This window comes from Chrysemys picta, chromosome 6 (genome assembly GCF_011386835.1).
Source record: "Chrysemys picta bellii isolate R12L10 chromosome 6, ASM1138683v2, whole genome shotgun sequence".
Classification (NCBI taxonomy): Eukaryota; Metazoa; Chordata; order Testudines; family Emydidae; genus Chrysemys; species Chrysemys picta.
In genome coordinates, this window is record NC_088796.1 from 78,801,191 (window position 1) to 78,812,290 (window position 11,100).

Sequence of the window (11,100 nt, forward strand, 5' to 3'; positions counted from 1 at the left end):
ATGCTATCAGAACCTGAACTGACTATAATTAAATTGGATTCCTAAATATAGCTATCATCCAATTTCCAGCAAAATAAATTGGCAGTCATCAAAGAGAATAGCTGGTCAGTGTGTGGCTAATGGCAGGACTTGTGATTTGGTCACATTGACCTGGTAGCTTGCTATTTTGGTGAAAACCACAATTATTTTCAGTGTTCTTAATTTCAAAAGGGCAGGTTCTAGGATTAGTAACCATGTCATCAACATTTCACTTCCACTCATAATATAGAAAACCTTCTTTTAGGACTAAATATTTGTTTGTACCTACTTGAAGAGGAGATAGGAGAGTAATTTTCAAAAAAAACATTTCATTTTTGCTTTCCTCCAACAAAAAATGAATAGTGGACACACTTGTGCTTCTGCCCAATATATGCCTGGATCCAAGTACTTGAAATTCCAAGTACTCAGATTTTGTGAGAACGCCATTGCAAGAGCAAAATTTTAATTAAATTAAAAAAAAGAGAGCCACCCTTTAGAATATTAGGAAGCAAGCGTGTTTGTTGGAGCTACCCTTTTAAAAAGTAGTAGTGATCCAATGCCCCAAAGTTAATGATATTGCTACTGCAGTGGTTTGGATCACTACTATAGAATATTTGTGTCTAGTATTTGTACATGTTCTTCACTGATAGATGACAACCCTCATGAGCTTTGCAGTTAACTTTAAACTTGCCAAAGGAACTTGAATACATTATATCAAAGCATTTCACCACTGCTTTTTTTTAGCTTGTAAAATATGTAGAACTGTTATGCAGATTGTACTAAAATCTTAAGATGAATCTTCTAATTAAACCACCTGTATCCAGATCCCAGAAGGGCTTCCCTTCCAATCTTCATATTGGGGGAAACTCTGTCTAAGCTGATCTTAATCGTTTCCTTTGTGCTTCATTTAATTTAAAATCCAATCTTGTTTTTGACAGATTACCACATCATTGAGACCCAGACTCATCTGAAAGTTTCCAAGGCAGAAGCAAAGTCTATCCATACAGACATACTCAGTAAACATATGCCTGAAGGAACAGGCAGGAACATTCCCAGAAATGGTAAAGAACCAAAGCTAGATCTTCAGCATGTATAAATTGGTATAGCTCCACATACGTGCAGGCAGCTAAACCAGTTTACATCAGTAGGGTATCTGTCCCTCACTGTTTACATCCTTTGCCACATATTTGCAGTCTCTTTTGTTGTGTTATGTCAGTCCAGTTTGATCAAAATAATTCTGTTCTTCTCACAACAGGCCAGGCTGGAGCCTTTGGATTCTTCCACAGAGTGAAGTCCCACAGATTTTTGTCTCTGAACCACATACTTGTTTTCTATGCAGTTCTGTAAGTGAACAGTTTTTTACCAAGACCATCAGAGTCTCCTCATACCTTTATTACACCAGTCTTACAACAGTGTTGATTTCAATGGAGTTGCACCCCCGCCCAGTGTAAAACTAGAAGCATGTTTAAAAGTCGGTTTCTTCATTCCTCCTTGTTCATGTACCAGTAATAAGATTTTACAGTAAAATTTATTCTGCTGCATAAAAGCCAACAGAAGAATACCATTTTTTGTGAACTTTCTAAATTGCTCAAAGAAGTGATCCAGGGTAGGTGTGGATTTTATAGCCTATGCCCTATAGAAGCCTCTAAGGTGATTGTGACAGCTAAGTTTAAGAACACTACATAAATGTCCATCCAAATAACAATTAGCACTGCTGTAGATTCTAAGGATGAGATTTTTCAAAGCTACCTGAAACATGGGGGGCAGCAGATGAATTGAGTCCAGTGCTCTAAGGCAGCTTTGAAAATCCCACACTAGGAATTGTACAGTGTACAAATAATAACTTTATTCATTGATTTTTAAAACAAGTATTGTCAAACTTCTTTTCGGATACATCTGTCTGAGGGTGCTATTCTCCAACTAACACAGCTGTCTTGTCATTTATTTTTCCCCTGCAGTGTCTGTGTCCTAGTCTTTTCTACCTTCTACATGAGATATAAAATCAATGTTCTGGAGGAACGGCTAGTCTCCATGGCTTCCTTTGTTGACTCCCATATTAATGAGTAAGAAGGCATCATTTTTAAAGGAGAATAATATTCTTCTGTTTTACACACTAAGCTCTGCTGGACACCTATCTTCTTCAAAACCTCATGATAATTGATGACAATTTAGTGCTATGCAGTTCTTGAGCCTGCATTAGTCTCATCTCATAACTTCCTCTGTTTCTCAGGAGCATTGGGGTACTTCAAGAGAATTCAGGTATAACCTGGATTTAAGCAAATTTCAGTTAATTGGGAGTAAAGATTATACAGAGTGTTATGGGACAATATAGAGTTGTACTGTATTCTCCCTTCAAAGAGGCATATTTCAGAGTTCCTGAAATTTGGCTGATTTGCAAAGGAAACCTTTATTCTCCAGGTGCTATCTGGCTAGCTTTAGATACTTCAAAACCTGCAGGCGGGTTCCTCTGATTGTGTGCGTTGTGGGGAAGAGGGTTCCTGAAGTTTTGGGCTACCTTCATCTTCAGGCTACACCAATCCTACTGCACTAATACCCCATTTTGTGATGCAGCACAAAGAAAAGGGGGAAAAATTGACTCCCTCAAGAACCTGGGCTGCTCTGGGTGCCAGTGTGGCCATCATCAGCATAAATTAGAGCAGTCAAAAGGTCCTTTAATGTATGGCAGCCTCCTGAGGGCCGCCTATAGACTGCTACACAGTTCAGAGCAGGCTGGAGCCCCCATAGTGCTGTGCACTATGGGTCTGCCCCCTCCACCGGAAATTGTTACGGCCACTTATGGCTGCTGTGTGCTGTGCGTTCACTAGGGGAATTTTCCCATGACTCTTGTGGCCCAGTGCCATTCCCTCAATGTTGCAGCAGCGTGCAGAGCTCAGGTCAAGGGGAAAATTTGTCCCGAGTGGCTGTTTTCTTGCTTCATAGATTTAGGCCTGATCTATATTAGAAGGGGTTTGCTGGTATAGCTATACTGGTATAATTATATTGGCAACCCCCCTACTGGGGACATAATTTATATAGACAAGAGGTTTTTTTTTGTTTTGTTTTGTTTTTTTTAAGGTATGTCTTATACCAGTTTTTCATATAAAATAAGTTCTACCAGCTCAAGGACTTTTTTTTGTCATTATAACTGCATCTACACTAAGGCTTTATCAGCATAGATATGTTGGTAGGGGCTTGATTTTTATTATTTTTTTTCCCCCCCCCACACTCCTGACTGACTTAGCTCTCCCAGCAAACTTTGAAGTGCAAACCTAGCCTTAAACTGTTACGTATATTAATGGGGCAAGCGGGGGGAAGTAGATAGGAAAATACAAGTAATTCAGTTAATGTCAGTATCAATAACCTAATCCACTAACTCATGAATATTTATTCTTACTGACTAGTATGCACTATGAATGTCTATATTGCACTAAAAAACATATAAAAGGTCAGATCTAATAAGCATTTATTTCTAGTGCAGCCAATTCTGGTATTCAGGGATCATTCAATGCTTAAGGTGCTTGCAAGAGATCAAGTTTATTCTGTGTTTGCTTCCAGTTGGCTGTGCTTAACAAGAGCTTCAGGGTGCCCCACCCAGGCTCTGTCTGGTAATCTCAGCCATTGAAGGCACAGTCCCCAATACCACACCAATAAACTCTCATCTGCACTTTCAGGTGGTTTAAAATAGATTTCCATGCACCAAAACAATGACCTCAGTTAATGGAAAAGGCAATAAAAAGTAAGTAGTGTGTGGAGAGTTTGGATTAACCCTTGGACCCTCCAAATGAACCTTCACCATCCTTGGTAAAAGGTAGTGAGCAGGGCCGGCTCCAGGGTTTTGGCCGCCCCAAGCAGCCCAAAAAAAAAAAAGCTGCGATCGCGATCTCTGGCGGCAATTCGGCAGGAGGTCCTTCGCTCCCAGCGGGAGTGAGGGACCGTCCGTCGAATTGCCGCCAAATAGCTGGATGTGCCGCCCCTCTCCGAAGTAGCCGCCCCAAGCATCTGCTTGCCAGGCTGGTGCCTGGAGCCGGCCCTGGTAGTGAGGTACATAGTATATTTATAAGCAACTCACTAACCCTCCTGAGTTTCTTAAGCAAACACAGGGCCTGCCCCTCGTTACAACATAGTTCCCTCTCCAGACCCATTTCTTAGCACCCGCTATGGCTGTTTTTTTTTAAAGACAAAAACCAATAACATTTCCTTTGCCAACCTCACTCTGTACCTACCTGTTGTCAGGAGCCAACCTAGTCTTCAGCACAGAGCAGCTGGGGGCTCCATGAAAGTCTGACAATACAGATTTCCCCCCAGGCTCCTCCTACACTCTGTCTGCTGCAAGCACATGATTCCCAGGCTAAGGGAAGGAATGGGACCCAGCAGCAGGGAGACAGTTGTCCTTAAGAGAGCCAATTAGAGAAGAAATAGTTATTCCATAGCAGGTCCGAGCACAACTTGCTTCAGCTAGGGCTCCTGACCCAGCACTGGTCTGAGCCCCACAAACTTAAGATCCTACCCAGACATAGAAACGCCTAGTCACTGCACCAAAACCACAGCTAGTTGGGTTCAAAGGTGAATATAATTGGGGAAACTGACCAGTTTTTTAGGGTTACATTCAAGAGTGGACTATATTCTATCCCTCATGTGATTGTGAGCCTTCCTAATCTAGCATGCAAAAAATGGTTAAAAATCAAATAGTAAACCAGAATGCAAAACTACAACAGCAGGTGTTGTACCCGGAAAAGTTGACATAGTCAGCCAGCTGGAGAAGCACCACCTGAAAAACAAGCAGCCAAAGAAAGCAACAAAAGGCTAAACCTAACACAAGGCAGTGCCATACCCGGAATGGGTGGACCTGTCTGCAAAGTATTGAAAGGGCCCAATCTCTTGGGTTAAGTTACGTTACACTTCTAACTCCATTTTCCTGGGGGAGTCATCCATGACAAAACACTCCCTGACAAAACATTCCAGGCCACTTAGAAAAACTATTGCACCATTTAGGGTCCAATTCTGCTCTCAGCTACTTATGCAACTTCCACTGACAGTGGGGATAGTGTGCATCTATCAGAGGGCAGAGTTAGGCTCTTGATTATTAATTTAAAGGAGTGGGAAGGGAATAATGCCTTATCTTAACTGGAATGTCTGGAAAGCTGTTCATCCACTGGTTTGTCCCTTATTTAGAGTTGTGTAAGACTGTTAAGGCTCCTTCAAACCACTTTGATAATGGAGGGAGGGTCATTCCAATGTGGTCCAAACTTTTAAAGGATAGAGAATGATCCTAATGTGCACTTTCCACTCTTTGTTTGGATCCATGTCATAAGACACAAGCATACTTACAGAAGGATTTTACTAATAAAAATGCTTAAGAATTTCCATCTTGGTTTCTGTAGAATTAGTCTGGTAAAGAATGTAGTCTGAGGGCACAAATTACATTACAGAAATACTGTGCTAAATAAGTATCGTACTAACAATGTTCCCATTCAAATCCTTCATTGCTCTCTTTATAGAACTTCTATTACATGTCCTCATCTTCCCTTTCCTCCTTCACATCTCGTTCTTTTGTTTAACAGCCAGCCAGTGCAACAAGGCCTGGGATCCCATCTGCAAATTAATGCTGATGCCCTCTGTGGTGAACTAACAGCTAACCTCATAAAATTGGAAAAGGTAATTTATTGAGATGAATAATATTAGGTAAGTACTTAAATGCCCAGTACTCAGGATACATGATGATCACAATAGGTTTTTGTCAAACCACTGATGCTTCTTTCCCAAAAGTACTAGACCCTCCAAGATTTGCTTTTGTAGATCTCGGAACAGCATCTCTGGAAGAGTGTGCACCACCTTCCTGAGGTGAAACAGTTCTTGAACAAATGCATAAATTAACAGTTAAGCCTGAGCATGTGTGTCAGTATATGTGAGTGCTGCTTTATGAGAGGTTGAGAGATCAATTGCCATTTAATTACTTTGAAACCTCCAGTGATTTGTTGTTTATGATCAGTTAATGACCTTCATTTTTGGCTAGTAAGGCAACAGACTTTTGATATTACCTTTCTTAGGTAATATGTTTCTCCAGTCTGTTTTGTCCAAACAATAAAAGCTGCTGGAATGCCAGTGTCCACCTACAAAGTGGGTGTTTAGTAATGCCTGTTACTGCTTAGTAACATGAATGCACCAGCCATTTGTTCCCTGCAGATGACCTCTTCTCTTTTCCATTTACTAATTGCAGAACTAAATGTATTTGCTATCCCCAGCTGGAAAATCAAACAAAAACAAGATTAGGCAGGAAGGTATATTTTCACTCATTTACATTTTAAGTGCAGTAAACTGATAATTAAAACTAAGGTGTTTTATTTTTTTCCATTGGCCCAGCATGTAAGTTGTATTTCTACTGTTATAACTCTTTATTTAAATTCCTACATACTACAGTCACATGAGTTTTTGTTTCTAAAATGTTGATAGCTTGCCAAGGTCTTTAATACAGTTTGTTTGTTTTTTCAGGTTGCATGTCACTGAGATTATTTAATATCTCTGCTAGCTATATGTCAAAGGTTTCAAAAACAACTTTGCTACCAAGGAAATGGGGCTTGATTCTCTCCTCAGTGTAAATCTGGAATCATTCCATTGACTTCATTGTCAATGTTTACTAGTTTAAAAGTAGTGAGTGAGAGGAGATTACTCACTATATGGTAAGATCTATTCAGAGACCTGCAATCTTGACCCACGTACACAGGCCAAATCATTACAATGGGATTTCTCATATAAAGACTAATGCTTCAGTTCAGCAAATCACATGAGCATGTTCTGAAGTCTCATTGATTTCAGTGGGATTTGAGCCTATGCTTTAAGTTAAATGCTTTGCTCAACTGGGGCCAAAAGAATTGAACCCCTAAAGAGACCTTAACTGTACGTATTTTCACAATAGTATTGTAAGTTGGCAGCAATCCAGTGGTCCTAGTGTCCTCTGAGCACAGGTTGTTGCATAGCAACACACCTCTCTTAAACTGGCACTCTTCAGTAAAGAATTGCTAAACCTTAGCAAGCATCTAAGCTAACACTATGGAATAATTAGCTATTTGTTTGCGAAAATTGTACGACTGGGTTGACATTCTGCTCTCATGCTAATTTTTTTTTAGATGAGGAAAGTTATTAGTCCTGGTACCTGTACTTAATGTATGCTTTCCTCTCCTCATCACATCGTCCCCATAGACTTGCAGAAGTCTGGCCTTAAACCTACTCTCCAAAAGCATTTTCAGAATTTGACCTGTTGCAGTGACCTCTTTTGAATGTGACCTTGTGGTTCTCACAGCTCTATTGAATTCCACACTTGTCGGCCACTGAATTCCTATTGGCTTAGTACCACAATATCTAGCACTTTTAGACTATTTTTGAAGGGCTTCATACAGTTTGGTTGCCAAATGTACCAGATGTATCCACCAGACAAGTGCTTGAAATGAAAAACCGAAAGGACTCGTGTGCCTCACATATGAGCCCCAGGATCTCGGTTGACTCCTCTCCCTCTTCTGAGAAGGGAATAAAATTAAAATGCAGGCACTAGATTGATAGATTCTAGGACTGGAAGGGACTTTGAGAGGTCATCGAGTCCAGTCCCCTGCCCGCATGGCAGGACCAAATACTGTCTAGACCATCCCTGATAGACATTTATCTAACCTACTCTTAAATATCTCCAGAGATGGAGATTCCACAACCTCCCTAGGCAATTTATTCCAGTGTTTAACCAGCCTGACAGTTAGGAACTTTTTCCTAATGTCCTCCCTTCCTGCAGTTTAAGCCCATTGCTTCTTGTGGGCTTAAATTTGTATATATTAACCTGGAAGCAGACTTCATTTTTTTTTTCTTCCTTTCCCTCAGTGAACCCATCCCTGCTTTTTTTTTCTCAACGGGTGTGTTTTGTGTGCCTCAGGGAAGTGGGAGGGTATGATAACATGGCTTTAAGGTAACTTTCCACGATCCTGGGTCAACTGGGGGCTGGACTAGGCATGGCATAATCTTAGAGCAGCCTTTAAGGCAGCTCCATATTACACCATCTGTAGCCAGTGGCTATGGCAGCTGAGGCTCTGACAGAACACCATGCGTCCCACCTTGACATGCCCTATGCTAAAGTGGGGAGAGAAACAGGAGACATAGAGCTGGCTAAGCTAGCTTTGCACCATCCAATGGTTCCCTTGGGTAGCATTTTGGCTGCTTTGCACTGCCTTCAACAACACAAAGCAGCTGGGGCAGAGAATAGAGCCCAGTATCTTCTCCCTGGTGCTGGCTGCCACCTTACTTCTCCTTAAAGGAGTAGGCTAATTTCTGGAACATGGAATGTTTTACTTCATGATCTGTAGATTGTATCCTACTGTCCATCAGATGAGGGGGAAGCCTATCCTGTTTGAGCTCACCAAAACACTTTGAATTTCCCACTTTGAAAAACCCAAAGGCTTTTGATAAAAATTCAGTAGATGTTTTCTTAAGATTTTGGCCACATATAAAGATGGTCACCATTTTTCAATTATCAAAAAGATCAATTATGAAATTTTGAAAAATTACAACATATTGATTAATCACTTAAAAAAGTTAATGAAATTAATTACTGGGTTTTTTCCAACTCTACTGTTAGTCATGGAATAGCCCTGCTCTTTCACTAGCTAAAACTTAGTGGAAGAGCAGGACAGCTACGGAATTTACCGAAAGTGCTCCCAAGTCCTGACACCTCAGTTCCAGCTTTCCAACTGAGTTTTTGTACCTGGCCAGGGCTGTCCCTAGGTGGGTGCGGGTCCAGGACAAAGGTGACAAGTTTCTAATCTGGGGGGCTCCCCCTTGGCTCTGCCCAGGACCTGCCCCCGCCCCACCCCACTCTTCCCTGCCCAGTTCCGCTCCCTCCCCCAAGCACACTTTTGCTCCCTCACTCCTCTCCCCTCCCCCCCAGTGCCTTCTCACACCGTGAAACATCTGATCCACAGCAGGCAGGAGGCGCTGATTGGCGGAGCCCCCCAGCAGGTAGGAGGCACTGTGGGGAGGGGGAGGTTCTGGTAAGGGGGCTCCTCCTTGCCTGCCTGCTGCTCGCCTCCCCGTTTGCTTCCTCACCCCATTCATCCTCCTGCCTCACCTTCCCGCCCGCCTCCTCATGATTTTATAGAAGCGCAGGGACCCTCCAATCACGGGGCCTGGGGCGGTCGCCCCGATTTACCATACCCAAGGGATGGCTCTGTACCTGGCTGATACACATGGATGTTGGGTTGACTTCAGGATAGCAACCATTCAAAAGGGCATAAATAGCAGTGCCAGAATTAAGTGGTGCATTCAAACTTGCACTGAAGAATGCTTTCTAACTGTGTGAATAGCAGTAAGTTTATCTGAACCTTCTGTTCTTCTTTAAGATACAAAACAACTTACAAAGCCTACTTGAAGATGGTGACTGAAACCTTCATGTTCTGGGCTACTTCATACCTCATGCTCCTGCGTCTGATAAGCAGCAGCAAACACTGCAGTGAACTCTGCAGGCTGGAGTTCGTGTTCCGTTTTTTGAATCTAAAGCCACGCTTCGACTGCTGCAGTAGCTTCTCCATCTCAAAAATCTGGAGAGTGGTTTATTTTTGTGCAATAAAATATATCTGTGTATTCTGACAATAATGTCTTTCCATTGTTTGTCTCTACTGATGTGTGACTGTGTGATTTTTATAGTTTGGGGCCAAATTCTGTTCTTGGTTACTCCAGTGTAAATCTGGAGTAACTCCCTTTATCTCAATATTTGTTTTTCGTTTACATGGATGTGACTGAGCAGAATTTGGTCCTGGATGTACAGCTACGGAACCATTATGTGCAAATGCTTGTTGTCTTTCAGAGAGAGACACCTGTCTCTCTAATATTACTGTAGTTATGAATAAACACTCCATTTTTAGTTTTCTTTTCTTCTGCCCCAGTTCCCCAAAATCTATGCATGTGTCAAATACCTTCATGTCTGGTCTCTCAGGGCCAGAATCTCTGAGGTGCTGAGTGCACTCTGCTCCTTATGTGCCAGATTTTCAGCTGGTGTAAATCAGCACAACTCCATTCACTTCACTGGAGCTATACCAGCTGAATACTAGCTGAGGCTCTGGCCCATTGACTTCAATGGAAATTGAGTGCCCAGTCGATGACCAGATTAAACCCTATACAAACGCTCACAATTTCTACAGAATACCCCACCCACTATGAACTGTAGCTTCTGCAAACTCTTTACAAGGATAGCAGCCCAGTGTGCCACCTAAACACAGTTTAAAATATCCAGTATATTTTTAAATCTATCATAACACAGTTTGCTCAGGATGCCCTTCAGTGCTAAGACGCTGTCAGCTTTTCAAAGGGTCGCATGAGGTCTTAGCTGTGCAGTTCCCATTCCAGTAACTGGGAATCCCATAGCTTATTTGGTCATGGAAGATCCCACAGAGTCTATTGCCCTTACACAATGGGAACGGGCAAGTTAATGAAAATACAATGATAGAAACTATTTAATTGGAGTGAATAGAAGAAAAATAGGTGTCCCCCTGTTCTGTTTTCACAGAGCCTTAAATGATGAAGTAATTGGTGATTTTAACTCTTCGGTTTACCAAGTGGGTTGGTTGGTTTTCATGAGGCAATATTTAGGGTAGCATAAGATAGAGCCAGTAAGTAAACAGATGTTTATATATGCATTTTTATAATCATTTCTGTGAAATGTACCTTATTTTGTTTAATAAAAAATAAACTGTTTAAAAAAGTCTGGTGCTTACATGTGGAATGTACAAGCAAAATTGTAACAGTTAGTTTTATACTATAAACAAAGCTGATGTACAGTATCAGAGGGGTAGCCGTGTTAGTCTGAATCTGTAAAAAGCAACAGAGGGTCCTCTGTTGCTTCTTAAAGCTGATGTAGGTTTTTGCGATCAGAAATGTTGCTCTTACTGTGAATCCATTTTGTGCCTGTAAAATCTGTTTTCAAACCACCTTCTAAGTAATACATCATACTACACAATGCAGCTAGGGCCTGATCAAAAGCCTAATGCAGGCCATGAGAGGCTTTCCATCGGGGCCGGTGCAACCATTTAGGCGACCTAGGTGGTCGCCTAGGGC

At 41.7% G+C, this 11,100-nt stretch overlaps 1 protein-coding gene across 8 annotated transcripts in view; it reads left to right on the forward strand.

The window, feature by feature from the left end:
- The window catches only part of GRAMD2B (GRAM domain containing 2B), a 62,437-nt gene extending 51,690 nt beyond the window's left edge, over positions 1–10,747 (forward strand). For 4 of the 8 annotated variants that reach the window (XM_024111591.3, XM_065599303.1, XM_005310720.5 and 1 more), the window contains 5 exons: positions 957–1,079; positions 1,274–1,361; positions 1,977–2,081; positions 5,580–5,673; positions 9,390–10,747. In XM_024111591.3, the coding sequence (XP_023967359.2) occupies positions 957–1,079; positions 1,274–1,361; positions 1,977–2,081; positions 5,580–5,673; positions 9,390–9,431 (452 nt within the window). In that variant the 3' untranslated portion in view covers positions 9,432–10,747. Of the gene's footprint in view, positions 1–956; positions 1,080–1,273; positions 1,362–1,976; positions 2,082–5,579; positions 5,701–6,235; positions 6,297–9,389 lie in introns of all 8 variants that reach the window. The other 4 variants (XR_002889860.3, XR_010602280.1, XM_042854610.2 and 1 more) reach the window with 3 other exon arrangements.
- Positions 10,748–11,100: the final 353 nt, after the last annotated feature.